This window comes from Benincasa hispida, chromosome 11 (genome assembly GCF_009727055.1).
Source record: "Benincasa hispida cultivar B227 chromosome 11, ASM972705v1, whole genome shotgun sequence".
Taxonomy (NCBI): Eukaryota; Viridiplantae; Streptophyta; class Magnoliopsida; order Cucurbitales; family Cucurbitaceae; genus Benincasa; species Benincasa hispida.
Genome location: NC_052359.1, coordinates 68883339 through 68906714, shown reverse-complemented (window position 1 = coordinate 68906714; position 23376 = coordinate 68883339). Strand labels below are relative to the sequence as shown.

The 23376-nt window shown below is 35.6% G+C and overlaps 1 protein-coding gene across 1 annotated transcript; it reads left to right on the top strand.

Moving 5' to 3' along the window:
- The first annotated feature begins 19187 nt into the window (after positions 1 to 19187).
- On the top strand, positions 19188 to 22373 carry LOC120089998 (cytochrome P450 CYP82D47-like). The gene is made up of 3 exons (XM_039047460.1): positions 19188 to 19885; positions 20181 to 20587; positions 21595 to 22373. The coding sequence occupies exons 1-3, from the start codon at positions 19321 to 19323 to the stop codon at positions 22216 to 22218; spliced, it is 1596 nt and encodes a 531-aa protein (XP_038903388.1). The 5' UTR covers positions 19188 to 19320; the 3' UTR covers positions 22219 to 22373.
- The last annotated feature ends 1003 nt before the right edge of the window (positions 22374 to 23376 follow it).

Here is a 23376-nt window from a genome sequence, read left to right as displayed (position 1 = left end):
TCATATTGAAACCCATAAACAAGAACAAAAGGATTACATTCAAACAAAACTCCAAAAAATTACATTGTTCCAAATTTCCCTAAACTAGAAAATAGCTAGAACTTACCTTCCCATGAAGATGGAGAAGACAAATCCCGACATCGTTCCATTAGTTACATGAGATGGGGAGAAAAAGGAAGAAAAATACAAGTGGATAGGTGAGAAAAGGATAAAATCGGCGTATGAGCCGATTGGGGTCGATTCCTCTGCCTTAAATCGAAAAACAGTGTTATATAGTAGTCGTTGCAACGCTGCAATGCTGTACAGATAAAAAACTAGAGCGTTGCAATGTTACTCGACTCTCGAGCAACCAGTAACTACTATCTTGTAGCATTGCGACGCTTCGTCTAGGGGTATTTTCTGATAGGACAAGCAACATACAACAGAAGCAAACAAAATCAATAAGTATGCTAATCACATTTAATTTGAGTTCTAAAAGCATGCATTAATAGAAATTTTAGAAGAGGGTTTCTTTGCAACATACCTTTGATGAATTCTCTCAATTCCAAGTTGCTCTTCATGAATTTTCTGTTCCAATTCTTCAGTGAACCACCAAGAGATATTTTCTATTGTTCTCAGCCTTGAATTTTATAGTGGAACTCCAATTATAGCGAATTTGTGAAAGGAAAAATGGGTTTGAAAGAAGAAGATGAAGTTTGGTAGAAAACCCTTTTTTCTATAAAAAAATCACTACTCAAAAAACTCAAATTGAAAAGTTTTATTAACTCTCTTCATGCAAGCACAATAGAACTGGGTTTATGCCAGCTCCAATTGTATGATTTAAGTGGCTAGGTGGTGCGATTAAGAGGTGAACACGTCCTACTTAATGAGTTTGTGGGAAATTTCCACTAAACTCTTAATTTCCAACTTTTAAATTAAAATTATAATTCATTCTAAATTTAACTAAAATTTAATTTAATTAATTAAATTTAAAATATCAAAATTCAATTTCTCAAATTTAATTGAAATTGAAAATTTAATTTAATTTTAATTAATTAAATAATATCAAATATTAAATTAATCACACACCTAATTTGAAACATGAATCCTATTCATGTAATTAATATTTAAATCAATATTTAAATAGTATAAACTCTCCAATTTCATTTAATTTGAATAAATTGAACGTTAATTAATTATATCTAATATAATTATACAAAATCTAATTTGAATTTGAACTATCCAAATTCAAACCGTAATTTCAATTTGAACATTTCAAATTGAAATTCAATTTAAACAATTCAAATTGATATCATTCCAAATTCACTTAATTTATTAAGTAAAGGTGTTTATGTTTTACGAGCTAGTAGAGGGACCTTATGGACCTACAGATCATGAGCTCGAAAGATTTAAGATTAATTAGTTAAAACTCTTTAGACAATGTTAGACAGTATTCGTTAACTATCGAGTCACACCACTATAGCTCGATAGTTGCACTCTCCTCATTGTAGATATATTTGTGTCCACTTGATTTAACCATAATCAATAAATTGACCATTCAAAGGTTGTTCGTAGTAACGGCTGGGTCAATATGTTGTTTTACCCCCAATATTACGTCTTGCTCCTTAAGTCCCACTGATCCTCTAATGAACAATTGGTTTGTGATCCAATCATTAAACCTAATCCCTCTCGGGAAAGTGAGAGGGTAGGGTCCCTTGTTCAAGACCTGGATTCAGTACTTAAGAGAACAACCTTTCTCCAATCTCTAAATCAGATAGGCGTGAATTCTGTGTTGCACCTTATATCCCCTGCTATTTACCCGGTCTTACCCATGAAATGGGAGGCTTATTGAGCTGACACTGTTGAGTCAACCCTCACATATGCAAATCTAAGGATAATTCTGAATAAACAGAAGTTCATAGTTAGCTCAGGATTAAAATCAAGTTACCTAGGTCATCTAAGCGAAATAGTTAGTCTTAAATAGTAAACAACATTATAAAGTAAAAGTAACTTACTTCCTTGTCCGATCTTATGCAAACTCATTGCATATGACGCCTTCACTCCTCATGTCAATACATGAACGAATCAAGATCACTTCGTTTATAGCACCTTTACAAAAAAATCGTAACAACTACAGAGTGGGTCGTATCCGATAGTGTTACCAGAATAAGGCACCTAACTTTATTTTATACTATATCGTTTTAGCTATTTACTCGAACTCGAACTTGACGCTCAATGCCTATAAAATCATCAAATAAACAAATTAAACATAGTAACGACCTAGAATTAAGAAGAGGAAAATAATACAATTTTGGTGTTATCAAACACCCCCAACTTAATTTTTAATCGTCCTCGAGCAAGGTAGAATCACACATTCACACAAAAATTATGCTTACTCTACTCTCAACAGTCTATAAGGACGATATTTGCAATAAAAAAATGAAATCTGATTACAGTCAATCAAGGAAGCACATTTAAAAATGATTCTAAAACTATTCATGCATGAGTGGGTCAAAATCCCTACGAATTAAGTTCGCAAGACGTGGAATGGTTTTATAAGGCCCTTAATTCGTTTTCCCCCTACACTGACTTGAAGATTCAAGAGCCAAGCTTCCTAGACTCAACTTTGTAATGACACACTGAAGGAAACAAAAATTTATTTCCAATAAAAAAACAAGAGCCTAGCTTCCTAGACTCAACTTTGTAATGACACACTCGAAGATTCAAGAGCCAAGCTTCCTCACTTTTATTTTACAACACGCTCTGTCTTTTATAAATTTTCTTTTTACATACTCTACACTTGGCTTTTACAATAAAAAAACAAGAGTTTGGAAAAAAACTTTGGCATAGATTACTAGGTTGAGCTTTCAGTCACTTAACACGTATCACCTAGGCCTTTCAAGGTGACAACAAAAGTATAAGCCCAATAACAAAACTCTAAGCATATAAGTCCTAACTTCATTGAAAAAGGGACTAAAAATCACGATCATACTCTTTAAACATAGTTTCATATAAACCTAATCATAAAAAGGGTGCGTCATCAACTACTCATCATAAAAAACCAAGTAAGAGAGCAAGCAAGAAAATTCAAGCACACAAACATCATCTGAGCATAGTGCTCAAGGATCCCAATAGTCATAACATACCCCACCCCCAACTTAAAATGATACATTGTCCCCAATGTATCTCTAATATAAACCCAATAAAATAAAACAGTGAAGGGAACAGACAACCTCCACTGATGACGTTTTCGTACACATGATGGTAGTAAGAGGGCTGCCTTAAATTGATCTTATTCTTCTTTAGGGCAGAGGGAAAGAACCTGCAAAAGAAAAACAAGAAGTTAAACTAGAAAGCAGTAAAGGAAAGCAGTAAATTTTCACATGGCTCCCTCAAGGAAAGGAAAATTTTTAATGTCGATTGCTCGATGTGACTTGTCCCCTATCAAGGTACAAAGAAATTCTTGTATTTCTTTGGTCCCTTATTAAATGAGTCATTATTGCCTGGTAAGTGATGGGGTGGAAATGATGAAATAATGATGTATATTGCGATGGTGGTGTATGCGTTGCACATGAAAGTTTCCCTAGTAAAATCCAAGTATGAATCCTACTAGGTTGCCTGGTAAGCCGAGGGTCGAACATAGGGACTACTGAGATATTATGCGTTGGTAAATTTTGATTCCTTTGCGGTGACAAACAAAACAATAAGTTGGTTGGTATGTTTATTTAAAGTGTAAATTCTATGCGGGGGAATTGAGAAAAGAGTAATGAGTATGTGGGGAATGGGTTGAGAATGGATTTAGTTAACACTTCCTAAGATTGCATCCAAGTTATGCGATCATTCTACACACATACAACAACAGGTCATCTCTCAATGCAAATGTTATAGCTCCTAATTTTAGGACACATGCGATGTATACGATGATGTCTATAAGACTTATGTCTAAGCCTCTATTCTTGTCTATGCGATGATGAATGACAAACACATACACAAGGCGACCGCATACTATCATAACCTATTTCTAGGGTGCATGCGATGCATGTTAGTAAATAGAACTTATCTCTATCTCTTTCTTATGCAGTTCTAATCTGACTTTCTCAAGCCTAGATTCTAACCTAGCTCTCTCAAGTCTAGGTTCTTTCTTTAAACTCTCTCTCAAGTATCTCTAAAGGGTGATGGATGCATACATAAGACAAGATAATCGCATAAAATGAAGATCTTAGGTCATGCTAGCTAAGTTCTTCTCAACCCATTCAGAAGTTTAGCTACTCATACGTAATGTAAAAAGAGTGAACAGATGTAGAGATGAAAATTCCATTTTATAAATAAAATCAGAATACAGAATGACAATGGAAAGAAGGGATAGTGAGCCTAGTAGCAATGTCTTGTCCCATGGCTTTTACACTGTGATTTTCTCTACTCTGCCGAAAAGAATGTTCTTGCTTTTGCAAGAGTCGGCCCTCTCTCCGTTATCAACGCTTTCCGACACTCCCTCGAGCTAACCGAGAATGATCTTTCGACGTCTTCTCTCTTCATTCGCCTCCGCCTTCTAAGTATATATAAATTATAGACTACGGCTATCTATTGAAATGGCGAGAAAGAACTCCAAAATTTTGAATTGCTGAACTGGAACTGGAACTCCTCATCGAAGGTGGCCTTTGATATTTATAGAGCTTCAAGGTGAAGGGCTTTTCTCTCAAATAATTGCATTAATGGGATGTCATTAAATCTCTATCTGATGCGCCGAATAATTATTACCAAAAAGTTAAGTGTACTTGCTACAGTGTGTCGTTAACGGCTTGTCAACTAAATTTGGATTCGACCATCATCAGCTTTCTGTCCCATCGTGATTTATTAAGCTTTCACCTTGATGCGTCGTCTCTATGTGGCCACCTTTTTTAGTAGATCCTTGCGAACGCATACGATCGCATGGCTTTGCGGTCGCAATCTTCTAATGCGCTCGGGGGCCGAATTCCTTGGATCGCAATTCTTCCTTGAACCAACGCATTTTCTTGCACAAAATACGTAAATTAGTTGCTTTAATGCGATGGTCGCATGCGATCACAATGTTCTCAACTTAATGCTTTTGGACACAATTTTAATATTTTTACCATCGCAATCCTACATTGTTTTATATCTTTGCGTTGTAATAACGTGCATTTCTGCCTGTTATCAGTAAGGCTATAAGGCTTCTCATCTTCTGAAGAGAACTAGACAGGTCCAACTTTGGTTTTTTAGAATATGGCAAAAAAGGTAAAAAGAAAGAATCAAAAGACTCAAGTGACTCTAAAGAGTCCAAAGAAAGAAAAGATGCAACAGGCCATGAAGACTAGGGGAATAAAACTCGAATATATACGAAATACCAGGAGTCACAATAGGGCAAGGTCTTTTGACTTGTAACTCTATCACTTGGATGTCGTCAGATATAGGCTCTAAATTTTTCTTAACCTCACAAACTGGCAAGCATGGAGTGACGTCCTCATCATCAATGGAGTAGTAGCACTCCACAAGGGACTCTGCCTCTGAGGTACAGATGATGGGTTGGTCTAGCACGCTCCTCAGTCTATGCATGGCCTCTGTCAGCTAAGCAACATGACAATGCCTTGCAGCTGAACTTGAACATCCTGCTGAAATTGAAGAAAGCTGTTAGCAAGTTCAAAAATTAAAAACTTTAAAGTCATACCTGGGCACGAATCTTCAGAAAATGGTTCCTGCTCCTCCACCGCGTCAACGTCGAGTACCTCATACCTCTGGGTCTCTACAAAATCAAAGTAATGGTCTAGCAACGGCTTGTCCGGCCTCTCAACTAAAGTTGCAATCCGAACAACAAGGTCTCTCAGACTCTACAAGTCAGTCTTACCCTCGGCCTCAGGGCAAAGACTCTTCTGTTGGAGACGCTCAAACTCCTGCTGCCTACGGAGGTTGTCCTCCTGAAACTCAAAAGCACTACCAGCAAGCTCCATAACCAAAGCCTCTAAAGACTTACCTGATCCTAAAGACTGAGCATGAGTCGACTTGTGTGGTGTTGTGAAATCTTGGTTGACTAAGCTCTGTTGCGATTCTGAGTATCCATGGTGAAAAGACTCCTCCCATATAGGATGATGAGACTCATATTCCAAATGACCATAATACCCCTCCTCAACAAATCCACATGGTACTGGCATCCACTGCAACCTCGGGCATGCTTACGTGGGATGCCCCTCGAGTAGGCAACTCCCACAACCCTCTACTTGCTGCGAACTCCTTTCCATCAAGTGGCCAACTAAGGAAGTGAACTCGACAATGTGGCATCGAAGACCACATACCTCGTTGTCAAAATCTGCAACTTGACTTTTGAACGTCCAAGATTGATTCCAAAATCTTGTCATGCTTAACTGACACAAAAATAAAATAAATCAAAGAAAACAAAACTTTAACGGAAAATTACGTAAGAAAACTAATTGGCTTCCTCGACAATGGCGCCAATGTGGTAGGATTGAGTTTACCGCCGCACGTAATCCCTTGCTACACAGATAAAATTTATAAATCACTGAATGAGCTACTTATACTAACTGGTAGTACAAGCGACAAGTCCGAGGTCAAACCTCAAGCAAGAGCGGAAGATTAGTTCATCGAAGCTCGTTTTAAGTTAAAGTGGTAAATGTGGAGGTTTGGTATTGATTGATAATAGAAAGTGCGTAGAAATAAAAGTCGAAAATAAAAGATAGAAATGAAATTAAAGGAAAAGATCTAACTTAAGGGAATCATAATTGCCCAATGTAATTCTTGTTCATTGAGTTGTTTAAATGCAATTTTAGTTTCTTGATTATGCCTAGCCCAATTGATTGGAATTCGAATCAATGGTCCTAATTACCTAATTAATCAACATGCATCGAAAATGAATCCTCTCCATACAAATTAATGAATCGCATTAAGTTCTAAGGATAACACTAAGATGAGTGTTCAACTTTCAACGTCTAATCGAACATTCAATACAATTTCTCAATAGGTTTATAGGAGCAATACTATTCTTTTTTGGCAACATATCTTAGGCCTAATGAATCGCAAGTCTAACTAACCTATTGTTTCCAATGGGATTAACCTATAATTTCATGTCACATATTACAAGCCAATCTCCAAGCATTAGAATCACACAACAAAATCATTGTTGTCCATCAATAATAAAATCATACAATTAATAAAACAAAATATTCAGATTGAAAGCCATAAACAAGAACAAAAAGATTACATTCAAACAAAACTCCAAAAAATTACATTTTTCCAAATTCCCCTATACTAGAAAATAGCTAGAACTTACCTTCCATGGAGATGGAGAAGAAAAATCCCAACAACGTTCCATTAGTTGCATTAGATGGGGAAAAAGGGGAGAAAAATACAAGCGAAAAGGTGGAAAAAGGAGAAAATCGTCTTAGGAGTCGATTGAGGGTCGATACCTCTGCCCAAAATCGAAAAATGACGTTATATAGCAGTTGTCGCCGTGTTGCAACACTGCACAAATAAAAAACTGAAGCGTTGCAATGCTACTCTGCTCTTCAGCAACGAGTAGCTACTACCTTGTAGCATCACAACGTTGCGTCCAGGGGCATTTTTGTCCTTTCACATCCTTTTGAAGCCAGGTTGCTCAAATTAGTTCCTAACTACTCCAAATTAACCTTGAATAGTTTGTAATGATTGATTCTACCTCTAAGATTCTCAATACCTACAAAATCATCAAATAAACACATTAAACGTAGTAACGACCTAGAATTAAGAAGAGGAAAATAACATATTTTTGGTGATATCAGTTCGGATCTTCACCTTGCAAACCAGAGAAAGAAGAAAGTAAGTGAATTAACCCAGATTTAAGCTCGAAATTACCTGTCGTCTCTAGATTAGAAATTCATAGTTGTTGTTGAGTGAAATCAGGTGGTGCGAGCTCCCTAAGCATCTTCTCACATTCAACCATTATTAGTGGATTTTCAGGCACTTTCTTCTCTAGACGTGTCTTCAACTTGGATAGTTCTTTCAAGTGCAGCTTGTTGTCTCCTTTCTCTCCTGATTCTCCACTCCTGCTTGAAAATTTCTACAAAATACAACTGTCTAGAGCCCTTGGGATTGTGGGTCATGCACCAAAAGAGAAAATTGATTAGCATGGAAGGCACGACAAGCCTAAAAAAATCAAGAAATTTGTTGGATCCCCGACAAGGACACTAATTTGGTCGGACGGTATCTTATGGTGTCCTTCCCAAAAGGCTGCAACACAAATAATTATGAATCACCGAAGGAACTTCTTATACTAACTAGTAGTACAAGCGGCAAATTCGAGATTGAACCTCAGAGAGTCGAATTGGACTTTCCAAAATTGAAGCTTATAGGAAGTAATCAGGGCGAAGGGATTAGGGTTTTTGAAAATTGGGAATGAAAATTGTACGAAAATTGAAAACGCAAGTGTGAAAGTATGTGTAAAAATATCAATTGAACAAAATACTTCGCTTGGGTTATTATAGTTTATTCCATTCATTTTCAATTCTATCATAGACTTAATCTACAAATCATGTGAGAAATTCCAATTAAAACTTAGCCTACTCATTTAGAATTCTACTTGGTAGTCCATAAAATCAAGTTAATTCAAGGAAGAGCGAGAAACGTCAACTAATCAACAAATCAACAGACATTAAGATTAAAGGAAAACTAAGCCAAAAATCAATTTCCGTCGTCTAATTAATTATTTAAGCGAAATTTATCTAGGTTAGAAAGTAAGGCTTATTAAATGGAATGCCAAATTAACTTTACAAAATTTAGTTAACCCTTACTTCTAGGTGACGACTACCTAACGATTACAAATTAGAGCCAATCAAAGCACTCAATTATATAAACATAGCTAATTTGTCAAATTATCCCATGCAAGACAATTGAATATAAATTCAAGACAAAATTTATTCAATAAAAAAAATTCTCAACGAAATTACAAAGAAAGTCTCAAGAACGAAACAGAATGGAATTAAACAACAAAACCCAAGCTAAATGCTTACCCCTTGGCCAAAAATCATCGTATAGTTGAATCCTCAAAGTCTATGTGATACTGGGATATAGAATATGCCCTAGTTTATTGTATATTGTACTTGTAATTTTCTTGTATTGTACATTAGTCTCCCAAGGCATTAGGACAAGTGGGAGATTGTTGGGATTGGTGTCATAATTCTTTCAGAGTCTCGTGTTTGTAATTGATAACGGGCAGAAATGCACGTTATCATAATATTAAGTTCTTAAACAATGTTGGATTGTGTTGATGAAATATGTTAATTTGCATCCATTAAGCATCGATTTCATAATATTGCGGTCGCATGCATTCAACGCATTAGAACAGTTGATTTTTGTATTTTTGTGCAGAATATGCGTTGACGCAATGCAAGAATTGTGATCATAGGAAATCATTGGTCGAGTGCAACTACACCGCAAGGCTTTGCGATCATTGTGTTTGCAAACATTCACCCGAGAAGGATCACCGCAACTTGGTCAGTGCAACATGGTGGGCGCATCTGGGTGAAAGGCTAATTAAGCGTGATGGGATAGAAAGCTGATGACAGTCGAATCTGAATTAAGTTGACATCCGATAACGGTCACAAAGTACGTTCAGCTTTTCGGTGACAATTATTCGGCGCATCACTCAGAAATTAAAGTTGTCCCATCTGTACAACCATGAGAGAGAAGCCGCCTTTCACCATAGATACTCTATAAATACCAAGGGCATTCTTTAGAGAAGAGGTTGATGAGTTGATCAATTCACCATTCTTTAGTTCATACGTCTTTATTCTTAGTTTTCTTTCATTTTAAGGCGAAAGTGAAGAAGAAGGTTGTGCCGACAGATCGTTCTGGTAAGCTTGGGAGAGCACCGAAAGCTTCAAGGGCAGAGAAAGGGCCGACGCCTGCGGGAGCAGGAACATCTTCAGAACCGAATAGAGATTTCAGTGTAAAAGCCTCGGCCAGTAAGGAATTGCTATCAGGCTCTCCACCTTTAACTTTAATTGTTATTTTGTACTCAAAACTCATTTATAAAAATGGAATATCCTTCTCTATATCTGTTCGCTCTTTGTTATTTACGCATGAGTAGCTAAATCAGTTGAATGGGTTGAGAAGCATTTAGCTAGCACAACTAGGGAATCTTCATTCTTTGCGATTATCTTGTATTATGTATGCTTCATTCATCCATTAGAGATACTCGGCAGAGTAGTCTAAGGACAGGATCTAAACTTGGGAAGGTCAGGTTAGAATCTAGGCTCGAAAAAGCTAGATTAGAACGCATAATCAAGAGATAAGAGCTTCGAAATGAGCACTATTTGTTGTTAACGCATCGCATGAATCCTAGAGATAGGATATGATTGTATGCGGTCACCTTGCTTTCATGCATTTTGCATCATCGCATAGGATAAGAGTAGAGGCTTAGGAAGAAGCTCTATAGACACTTTTGCATTCAACATAAGCGTCCTAGACTTAGGAGCATCACATTTGCATTGGAAAATGACTTGCTGTGTATGGTTGTAACATGATCGCATAGTCTGACGCATTCCCAAGTAATGCTAGCCAAACATCGTCTCAACCCGTTCATTGCATACTCATTGCATCTATCACAAAACTGTATTTTTTCAAATCCGCCGCAATTGTTTATTTTCTCATTAACACAATAAACAACAAACCAACAATTTATTTACTCGGTTACCACAAGGTTTTTATAAAAAATACCAACACAATTTGTTTTCACAAGTCCTTGTGTTCGACCCTAGACTTACCAGGAAACTCAGAGGAATTTACACTTGGATTTCGCTGGGGAAACTTGAGTGCACAATGCAATTTCATCAACGCATATCATCCACATTTCCACTTCATAAAATCAAGCATCAGTAATCTATACACATTGTTATGAATAAAATAAGAGTTATTTTATTTGGCATTTACACATATCCAATAAACAAAGATCCATGGTTATTGTATGTAAACTTAAGCATGTATATGAGATATACAAGTGGATAATACCTTATGTGATAACCAAAATAGGTATGTAGTATAAAGATTAAGGAGGGATACCTGATCCTGGTGACACTACGATACGACCTGCTTTGTAGAGGTTTACAATTGTTATGAACTACTACAGATGGTAGATCCTGACCATTCATGTAGAGACATGCGAGTGGGGGTGACACGACCTCAATTCTGAGTGTATTACCCCTGCTTAAGGGCTGATTTCGGGTCTTGAATATAGTGGTCAGCCCTTATGGGAGATATGCGAGCCGGGGTGACATGAGATATGCGAGCGGGGGCTCTCTTAAGGGCTAATTTCGGGTAAAGAACATAGTGGTCAGCTCTTAAGGGAGCAATCTATCTACTTACCCCTGCTTTTGGGAAGGAGTGAATTCCATCTTGTGTAACTGAGTTCCCAGTTCCAAATCAGACAAATCTCCAAAAAGGTAGGCATATTGAGTTGGCAATCTGGCCACTTTCACCCATACTAATCGAAGGACTGCCCTCAAAGGCAGGAGTTCCCAAAATACTTAGGATTGAGGTCATGTCACTTATGGGCGTTTAGGTGAGATATAAGTCTCAAGTATCGACGGCGTTATATATAGAGACTAGTCATCTCGTGGTCCAGTCTTATACAAACTCTTTGTATAGGACACCCTCGCTCGCATGTCTTCACATGAATGGTCAGGATCTACCATCTTACTATAAGATACGTGTTGACACACACCTTTCACCCACTTACTATAAACACTCTCTCCGTCCACCTTGATATTGACTCATGCAAACACCATCCGAAGAAGGATACTCCCAGGGCACCACAAGGCCAAGCATGAATTTCACGACAAGAACATTCAGGGAGAAACGCGAGTGGAATAATTGACATATCATATATATCTCTTCCTTCCACTGAGTATTTTATAACCTAGGATTTAGTTTACTTAGAAAAAACACGGCTAAGTATTTTAACTAAGTGACTTTTTAGGTTTGCCTAAGAGTAACTTTTACCTTGGATAGTTGAAACAACTTTTGATCATTATCCATTAAACTCTTTAACAGAGTCTTTGACCAACTGTCGCATGCTTGCAAAAAATCTATCTAATTCACTTTTCCAGGTAGGTTCCCAGGTAGGGGTGTTCTGTTTCCGTCAGCTTATGTACCCCAACCTAGACAGAACATCCCTTAGACAAAAGGTCCCTTATAGATAGATTTAATATAGTTTTAATCTTTTATGCCAATCAATTTAATCCTATTAAACCAATTTAAAACGATTAAACTAGGTTACTAATCCCATTAGAACCTTGAACTTAGGTATATCTCAATCCAATTATAAAACCCTTTTAAAACATGAGTTCGTCTAAGTGTCATGCTTCATGCATTGTTCATTCATTTCTAATTTTTATATAACACTTATACAAAACAATAACGAACCAAGCAAACATGCCTCCATTCACCCTTATACTATAATGCTTATAATATAAAGATGATGCATGAATATGCTTATTGCATGTATAAATATCTCTTATATTTCATGATGCATGCGCATGCTCGCTTGTAATTTCATCATGCCATATTATAACACTTATAATACATGATGCATGAATAATTGCACAACCTAAGGTTGGTTTGAAATCAATATATCATACATTATGCCATATAAACTACATCTCATGTATATTAAACAAAATGTTGATGAACCGGGATAATTAGCCTTAAATCCCAACACTATGGGCATCAAAGGGACAAGAAAAATCATGAAATTATTCAAAAGAGATGGAAAAAATCGTGTAGAAATAGTGTGGCGGCCGAATGGTTGGAATGTGGTGACCTTAACACAGACTGACACTCTATTTATAGAATTTGTCGCAGCGTCGCAACATAATACTGCCTTGTATTCAACATGTCTGCTTCAAGTTAGTGGCGTCATAACGCAACATGGAACGTTGTGACGCTGTCCCGTTATTTGCGAATGGGGTAGCAACTACCTTTCAGCATTGTACAATGCTCAAATCGAGCATTGCTACACTTCCAACGAACAGAAACATCAACTTCTTGGTCTCTTTTCCTCATTTGTGCAATTTAGCTCCTAACTTGGCCATTTAAACATCTTTTTATCCCGAACACTTAATTTAACCTCTTGTACTCTCGAATCCTACAAAAAAATAAATTTAAACACATTAAATAACATAACAATCTCGAATTAAGTAGATAGGGATAGCACATTTTCAGTGCTATCACATTGCTGCATTTTGACTATGAAATCTTGCAAATGGACGTCAAGACAACCTTCTTAAATGGTGAAAAGCATCTAAAAAGTGCTTTTATTACCTTCAAATTTAGAGCTACTATTGCTATTTTTTGTTTAGTTTGATATGGTTAATTGAGTGATTTTAGGAAGCCAAGCATCAGGAGCAATTACGGGTTCACTATGGAATTAGGAAGAAATCAAGGACCCAAGATCAAAAAAAGAGGCAAGTTTGGAAAGCAATTCGGAGGAGCCAGCGTTGGCCGATCGTTGCAATGCTACTCCTTGACGTTGTAGCCCGAGAGCAATTTGGAAGAGGCCACTATTGCAATGCTACAACTTCTACGCGCGGCTGGCATGATACCAGCATTGCAATGCTGGTTTGCAGCGTTGAAACACTGGCTTGTAGCATTGCAACGCTGCGAGCATATTATAAATAACAGTGTTGCACCGCTAGAAAAAAGGAGAAAGAGGCAGAGCCGATTTTGAACGATATTAGTCTATACAAGAGCCGAATTACAGTAGTTCTGATCGTTTTTGGTGGAAGACTCGAGATTTGGTTAAAATTGATCCAAGATCTTCTTTGGGTTGTTCGTGACGGGAAGATTGATTGTGATTATGCTCTTTTGTTGAAGAACAACACGAGATTCATGGCGAGAGTCAAGGAGATCATGATTTGGATTCAGACCTACGAAAGGGAGATCATTCATGTACGTTAATTTACATTTTCTTTAATGACTGATTATTTGTGGAATTTTGTTATCGGAGTCATGTGTGGCCAAACTTTATTATTTTAGGATGTTTGTGGATTTTAGGGAATATTACTTTGAATATTGAATTTACAGTTGATAGATTTTGCATGGATTTCTAAATTATTTTTGTTTAATGCTTTTGATTAACTGGCCATTAATTGAATGAACCTAAGTTAATTAGATGTCTCGAGAGAGAGTTTAATTCACTGGACCCAATAATTTAGATTGTTATTCGAAATTGCATAAGAATGAATTTAGAATAATAAGGGGTGAGATTGAAGGATCTTAATGCTGTAACTATTCAAGCGATAGAAGAGATTTGGGTCGATGAGTAGTTATTAGGACGGTTTTAGCTCGAGAGAGGATTTCTTGATTTTAGAACTTCTAGTCTCAATCTATCAATTTCAATCAATTTCATGTCATATTCACTGTATTCCCTAAATGAAACAACACCCTGGAATCTTTTTGCTCTGAATTTGTTCTTGTGTGTGTGATTGAGTTTTCATTAGTCATAGTTATAGATAAAATTCATCTTTTGGGTTGCCTGAATAAAATTAACAAAGAATTGTGATAGCTAAGTTTAAGAAAATTTCGCTAATGCCGGTCCCTGAGGACAATACCCTATTTTGGATTTAATATTTCGATTGCGTACGCTTGCGCATCGCATCAAATGGCTATCTAGAAGAGAGTATCTATATGTCTCAACTAGAGGGGTTTATAGAACAGGGTCAAGAGTAAAAGGTTTCCAAGCTTAAAAGATCCATTTATGGGATACAACAAGCATCTAGATCTTGGAACATGAGATTTGACATTGCAATCAAATCTTATGGCTTTAAACAGAATGTTGACGAACCTTGTGTCTACAAGAAGATTGTCAACAAGACTGTAGATTTCCTGGTTTTATATGTTGATGATATTCTACTCATTGGAAATGAAGTAGAATTCTTAGTTGACGTTAAGAAATGGTTGGCATCGCAATTCAAAATGAAGGATTTGGGAGATGCACAATATGTTCTTGGGATCAAAATAGTTCGGAATCGCAAGAATAGAACACTAGCATTATCTCAAGCATCTTATATAGATAAGATGTTGTCTAGATATAAAATGCAAAATTCTAAAAGAGGTATGTTACCTTTCACACGGAATTCATTTGTTTAAGGAACAGTGTCTTAAGACACCTCAAAAGGTTGAGGATATGAAACGAATTCCTTATGCATCAACAGTTGGAAGTCTGATTTATGCCATGGTGTGTACACACCTCGACATATGCTATGCAGTTGGAATAGTCAGCAGATATCAGACCAATCCTTGATATGATCATCGGACTGCCGTTAAAAACATCCTCAAGTATGTTCGGAGAACGAGAGACTATATGCTCGTGTATGGTGCTAAGGATCTGATCCTTATAGGGTACACGGGTTCTGATTTTCAGACCGATATGAGTTCAAGGAAATCGAGTCCGGTATCAGTATTCACTATGAATGGAGGAGCTATAGTATGAAGAAGTATTAAGCAAAGTTGTATTGCTGACTCCACCATGGAAGCAGAGTATGTAGCTGCGTGCTAGGCAACTAAGGAGAAAGTATGGCATAGAAAGTTCTTGACCAATTTCAAAGTGGTTCCAAATATGCACCCACCGATCACCCTCTATTGTGATAATAGTGGAGCAGTTACAAATTCCAGAGAATCTAGAAGCCATAAGCACAGAAAACACATCGAACACAAGTACCATCTCATCCAGGAGATTGTACACCGAAGAGAAGTGATCATCACACAGATAGCCTCAGAAGAAAACTTAGATGATCCTTTTACAAAGGCCCTCTCGACTAAAGTGTTTGAGGGTAACTTAGTGGGACTAGGACTACGAGATATATAAATCTAGGATAAGTGGGAGAATTACTCGGTATTTGATGCGCTAGTTTATTGTATTTATTATCTCATACTCAACATTGTATATGTTTGTATATATGTAAACCCACTAGAGTTTTAGTCCAAGTAGGAGTTTGTTGGGTTGTATGTCCTAAAACTCATTGTTTGTGTAAGATTAAACATATTTTATTTTCGATAAAGATATTGAGGTTTTGTTCAATAAAAACTATTATTGAATATGTAAATTGCACTAAATCCAATTAACTGAGATCCATGGCTATGATATTAGTACTTGGACTTTATGTGGAGACATAAGACTAGATCAAGTTCAAGTAGATAGCCAAAATGATCTATAGGTATACAGATAAGGCTGGGTACCTTATTTTAGAAACATTATTGGATGCGGTCTACTTTGTACTTTGTACACACGATGTAATCTTGAATCGTTCATGTGGAGACATGCGAGTGGGGGCATCCTATGCAATAAATTTGTAAAAGACCAAACCAAGAAATAAAGTCACTTACATTATAACGTTGTTTACTTTTTAAGACTGACTATTTCAAAGCTATGACCTAGGTAACGTCCCCTTAATCCTGAGCTAACTATGAACTCCTATTTATTCGGGATTATCCTTAGATTTGCACAGGTGAGGGTTGGCTCAAAGTGCCAGCTCAGTAAGCCTCCTATTTTAGGGGTAAAACTAGGTAAATAGCTAAGGCATAGGGTGCAAGATGGAACTCACTCTTACCCACTTTTAGGGATAGTAGAGAGGATGTTATCTTAAGTACTAACTTCATGTCTAGAACAAGTGGCCCCACTCTCTCATTGGCCCAAGAGGGACTCGGTTTGGTGATTGGATCACAAACAAATTGTTCATTAGAGGATTAGTTGGACTTAAAGAGCAAGATGTAATCTCGGGGGTAAACAGCTTTTGACCCAGCCATTATTACGAACAACCTGTGAAAGGTCGACTTACTGATAATTATATTGACTAGACAGAAATATATCTACAGTGAGGGGAGTGCAACTACTGAGCTTTAGTGGAGTGACCCGGTAGTTAACGAATATTGATTAATTCGGTTTAAAGAGTTTAGCTAACTAATATCAAATTGTTGGAGCCCATGATTTATAGGTCCATTAGGTCCCCTTACTAGCTCATAAACGGACTAAACCTTAGAATCGTGTGATGAGAGAATTTGAAACATTCAAATTCGAATAACAGAAATTATTAATTATATGTTATATGATTAAACGTTTAATTATCGAATTAAATATAATTGAAAAGTTGGAAATTTTTTAAATATGATTTAAATATTAAATACGTGAATAGGGATTCATGTTTTGGAATAGATGTTATATTAATTTAATATTTAATATAGAATTAATTGATTAATTAAATTGATTACTTAATTATTTAGAATTATTTTATTTAAATTTAATCATTATAATCAATACAAACTTCGTGATGGATGATTTGGTGTCAAAATCATCCATCACCAAGTTTATATTAGGCATCTGATATTTGATGTCAAAAAGTTAGGCAATTTGATGGATGATGTAGTGAATTGAAAAAAAAAATCATTTTGTTGATATAGGGGTTGATGCAATTCATATCATGATGAAGAAAGAGTTCTTCATCTCCAAGATACCAAAGGACTCTCCAATCTCCAAGAATTCCCAAATTAAACTTCATTTTGGGTTTCACCACCATATCTAAGGTCCTAGACAATAGTATGGAAGATCAAGTTGTGGTCTACAAGAATTTGAAGAGAAAATTCAAGTTGGAGTTGCTGAATTGAAGAGTTCAACAAAGGTAATCTTAAAACCCTTTTTTTTTTTTTTTTTTTGTTATGAACTTGCATGCCTATGCTAAAATTGATGGAATCAGAATGCTTAAGGTCCTAATGCTTCCACTACTTGCATGTTAACTCCATCATCCTTCTCATTAAGATGTAATATTGGGTCATTTATGTCCCCCTCCTAAATTCTGAGCATTGCACAATCAGTGATGGAAATGATCGTGGATAGGAGAACAAGGCTAACTTGGGTTTTTTTAGACTTTTTTCATGGGTTGGAGGAAACTTTTTGCTATATTTGTAAATTATATTGGACTTTATCATAATTGTAATTAATTTAGCTCATTTTACTATAAATGTAAACAACCGAAAAGGAAAAATATTATTTGAAAGAAAAATTATAATAGAAAGCAAAATAAAGAAAATATCTGCCAATATAGCACCATTTAAAATTAATTGCATATATGGAAAATATTGGCCAACCACCTTTTAAATTCTTTTCGATTCCCGAGTTTACTCTTCTATGTTCCTTTTCTTTTTTTTTTCCTTTATTTTCCTTTTTCTTCTCCTGTAGCCTATGATATCAGTAACAGATTTAATCTATTGATTATTGGGTTCCTATCACTACAAACTACGTGAATCAATCATATAACTTAGATAGATATCGATAATATCTATGTATCGGTGATATCAATTATTAGTGATATCGGTGATAGAACTTAGATGGGTATCAGTCATATTCATGTATCATTGATATCGAACTAAGATAGATATCATTGATAGTCACAATAAAAGTTTCTCATAATTGTCATTAATAGCTTTCAGTGTTAATCTTTAAAAATTGATAATCACAAATGGTCCAATCACAAATTGTGATTCCCAAATTGTCATTCCCTGATCATTGCTTTGTATGATAATTTTTTATGAAAGTATTTGAATCTTGAGTCGGGATCTAGGCCGGATTTTTTGGCTGGATCACTCTTTTGTATTTTTTCTAATAAAAGATCGATTGAAAAATTTGGATTAAATGTAGTAGTTGATAATATAAAAGAAATTAAATATTTATATACATCTAATAATAGAAGACAAAATAAAATTTGATATCAAAAAGTTATACGGAGGTCGCCGTAATGGTGACATCCAATTACTTCTTTTTTCCCTTGTCAATGTTATTTTTTCTCATCATTTATTAACGCCTGCTTAAAAATTTGATTTGGTGTGAAAGTGATCTTTTGATGAAACAAATTCAAAATCAAATTTGTTATTTTTGAAAATTTGATTGAAATATAACTTTAAGTTATGCTTCAAAGGGGAAATAAAAAAGGAATTAAGGAGGCTGCACCCATCTCACTAATTCAAAGTCGACATCCGTCAAATTTAAAAATAAAATTAATTTTTTTTTAACTAGAAGAAGACAATGCACCTAAGTATTACTAGCTAGAAAGAAGAAAAATAATATCTGCATATAATATATCAAAATTACAGTTTAAATAGCACACCAAGAAAGATTTTAAATCAGACTGAATAACTTTTTACCATAAACTAATCAACTCCACGGACTTCATAACTCACCCACCTAATTTTACTTGCAACGACCGTGCTATCTACTTAAATTACTATATATATATATGTATCCATACATATGTGAATTCCCATTCCTGATACCACAAAAGAAAGCCCCAACTAATGGAACTATTGTTAGCTTTAGTGTCCTCTATCAATGGTGGTGGCGGAATAATGATGCCTGTAATTCTCCTGATACTGTTTTTCTATGCTCTCTTGTGGTTTATATCTCGAAGATTATTATTGAGTTCTGAACATCGGAAGAAACCGCAGCCCCCTGAAGCCAGCGGCGCCTTGCTGGTGATTGGCCATCTTCATCTACTAGGTGGGTCAGAACCTGCACACAAAATCTTAGGGGCTATGGCGGATGCTCATGGACCCATTTTCACGTTGAAATTGGGAGTGCATAAAGCGGTGGTTGTGAGCAGCTGGGAAATAGCGAAAGAGTGCTTGACTACAAATGACAGAATATTTGCATCCCGCCCTAAGCTCACTGCCGCAAAGCTTCTAGGCTACAATAATTCCATGTTTGGGTTCAGCGAATATGGTCCATTCTGGCGCCACATGCGCAAAATAACCATGCTTGGGCTCCTCACGAACAACCACAAGAAGCAGCTCGAACTCATCGTAGAATCGGAGATTCGGAGTTCGATTGGAAAATTATATGATTTATGGGTCAATCACAAAAGTAAGGAAAACGAAATAAGGTTACTAGAACTTCCAATTATCTCCATAATAGTATAATATTGTTTGCTTTGGACATAAACTCTTATGACTTCTTTTTTAACCACCAATTATAGAAATAAGAGCATAGTTAAGTGCAGCCTAATTTCATGCTTCCCGCTTTTCGACATACTTTCATTTTACTATTTTTTTATTTTTTATTGGACAACTGCTTGAGGTGCACAAAGCTAGTTGCAATTTATATACTCATTATCATTCTGTTCTTCTAACTAATGAAAGACTTTGTACTTACTTAACAGAAAGTAAGGGGGAAGCGTTATTACTGGTGGAAATGAAGTCGTGGTTTGAAGACATAACTCTTAACACCATGTTTAGGATGGTGGTTGGAAAGCGATTCTCCACTGATTTGGAAGGCAGTGGAAATCAAGATTACCGAAAGGTGTTCAGGGAATTTGTTAACTTGTTTGGGGATTTTGTTCCATCGGATTCGTTTCCATTTTTGAGTTGTTTTGATTTGGGAGGGTATGAAAAGTCCATGAAGAAAACGGCTAAGGTGCTGGATGAAGTGCTTGATAAATGGATCAAAGAGAAGAAGAATTCAGGTGATCATGAACAGGATTTCATGGACTTTTTGCTTTCCGCTGTTAAAGACGATGAAGAACTTTCCGGCTATGATGGAGACTCGATCGTAAAAGCTAATTGTTTGGTATGTATAATCCAACCGCACAAGCCCTTGGCTATTATTTCTTAACATATCAAACCCTTCAATAGATATATCAATTGGTTAAACCATGTGACCACCAAAATTATCAATTCAAATCCTTCACTCCTATATATATATATATATATATATTTCTTTTTATGTATCCATATTTTTTTTAATCAATATTTTGGTGTATCATGGCCTACACCCATTTTTGTTCATCGAAAAATTTTCTTTTTTTTTTTTTCTTTTAAACAAACATATATTTTTTTAAAAATATTTTTCTATGTGATTGAAATGGATGCTCTATATTTTTCTACCTAGTTGTAATTAGAGTCCCTTTTTTCTATTTTATTCTTCTCTTTTTATATGACAACTTGAATATGTAGATTTGAACTGATTTCAGAAGAGCGACGTTTGTGTATCTTATAAAGATTGTGATATTTTTTTATCTTTCTACTATCATCTTTTCAATGTGGTATTTTTAATATGATCCATCAAAATGATGCCTCTTTTTAGATTCAACACTAGTGCAACATATCTAAATTTTGGACTTAATAATCATTTGGGTTTCTTATGGATTGTGATGCCATATTAGATAAAAATGAGATTTTAAAGCTTGTCAAACTTATGTTGATGAGTTATGGTAAATTGATTTATATCAACACTTCCAACACTCACCCTCACTTCTAGACTAGAAAATTTGTAGAAAATCCAATATGTGGATCAATATTAATTAGAGATAAAATTTGTTACATGGGTTTGAATTTTAGATCTTTTATTTTATTACCATGTTAAATCACTTATTGATCCAAAAATTTAAGCTCATGAATCATGGTGAATTTAATTATATTAACATTTTAGCATATGAGATATCCTTGCCTTGAATTAATTAGTGTTATAAGTAGATATGCAACAAACTTAATGAAATTTAGCAAACGGCCATTATATTATTTTATATATATATATAATTTATGAATCAACAACTCTATAAATTGGAACTTATGTAGAGCCTGATATTGGCTGGATCCGACACTACAGCAACAACAATGATATGGGCTCTTTCTTTACTTCTTAATAATGAAGAAACACTGAAGAAGGCCCAACTTGAATTAGAAGAACAAGTTGGGAGACGAAGACAAGTAAAAGTAGCAGATATAAATGATCTAATATATCTTGAAGCCATTGTGAAGGAAACATTACGTTTATATCCTGCAGCACCACTATCGGTCCCTCATGAATCTACAGAAGATTGCAACATTCTCGGCTATTATATCCCTGCAAGGACACGCCTAATAGTAAATCTTCAAAAGCTACAAAGAGACCCATTAGTTTGGGAGGATCCAAATAAATTTCAACCCGAAAGATTTCTAACAGATCAAAAAGACTTGGATGTCAAAGGACAAAATCCCCAATTGATTCCATTTGGAAGTGGTAGAAGGACATGTCCGGGAATATCATTTGCCCTCCAAATTATGCCTCTAGTACTTGCAAATTTTATTCATGGGTTCGAAATTGTAAGGCCATCAAAGGAACTACTCGATATGGAGGAGAGTGTTGGATTGATTAGTGTTAGAAAAGATCCACTTGAAGTTGTTTTAACTCCACGCCTATCAGCACAAGATTATAAATGATTTTGCAATATGGAAGTGAATATTGTTTTTTTCGGTTAGTTCAATATGTAGAATTTGAGAATTCGTTGAACCTCTAATTTATGGGTTGATGGTATATGCCTAAACATGTTTAGCAATGATCAAGTAATAAAATGTTTGAGTGCTTTTTTTTTAAACCTTCTAGAAGTGTCGTGGTCATTATGTTGAGACAATTACAATAGTATACTGAGCTACAATTTTAGTTTAATAATAACATAGTTTTTCTTTTCCTTTTTCATTGTAGCTATTTGCTAAATATACATAATTTAATTAATTAATTAGAAAAAATAAAAAATGAAGGAAAAAGATTAAGCGTCTAAGTATTAAGAACGTTGCGTTATATGTGGAAAAAAATGTTGCATTATAAAAGCAAGCAAGAACATGAAATAATAGTGTTGGAGGTTTGTTAATTGGCTTTATATTTTTTCTACGATACCGGGTGGTTCCTGCAATTGTCTCATATGTAGTCGTAACATCAAGTTCTTACAACAGCATATTTTTCCCATGAAATACTTTCCTAATCTAAAAATATCTGACAGAGTGATGTAGTCTGATATTTTCCTTTATTGCGACAGGACTTATTTTCTCTTATTTGAGAAATATTTCCGTTTCTAGATTCGTCTATAAAAGGAGTTTTTTGGTATGCTTTTCGAATCAATACTCTGGTCAAATTGTTCTACATTGCAGTCTTTCTCATTGCTCACTTTATTCTGTTGTGTAAGATCTTCCTGCATCAATTACAACACTTTGGAGATTATCCTGGCTTAGAGGGGAGCCTAAGGGTAGAAAGGATTCTTAGTCTTAAGGGGAGCCTAAGGCTCAACTTCGGAGAAGGGAGTTCTCTATCTTAGGGGGATCCTATGATTCGTAGTGAAGGGAATTCACTATCTTGAAGGGAAGATATCACCGTGAGAGGAGTCTCATCACTAACAGCAAGCTTAGGGGAGCATAAGTACATTTGAAAGGGTGACAGACCCGAAACTTACGTCGTTAATAAGCTTCAAACTTGATCAAAAGAAAATTTGTATATACCGAACTACTCTTATTACTACTGAAACGTAGCGACGGTGGTAAGTACGAGTCGATACGTAGGGAAGTGCGATTTGTTTCATTAAGTTAATTTCCTAACTAGAGCGATGA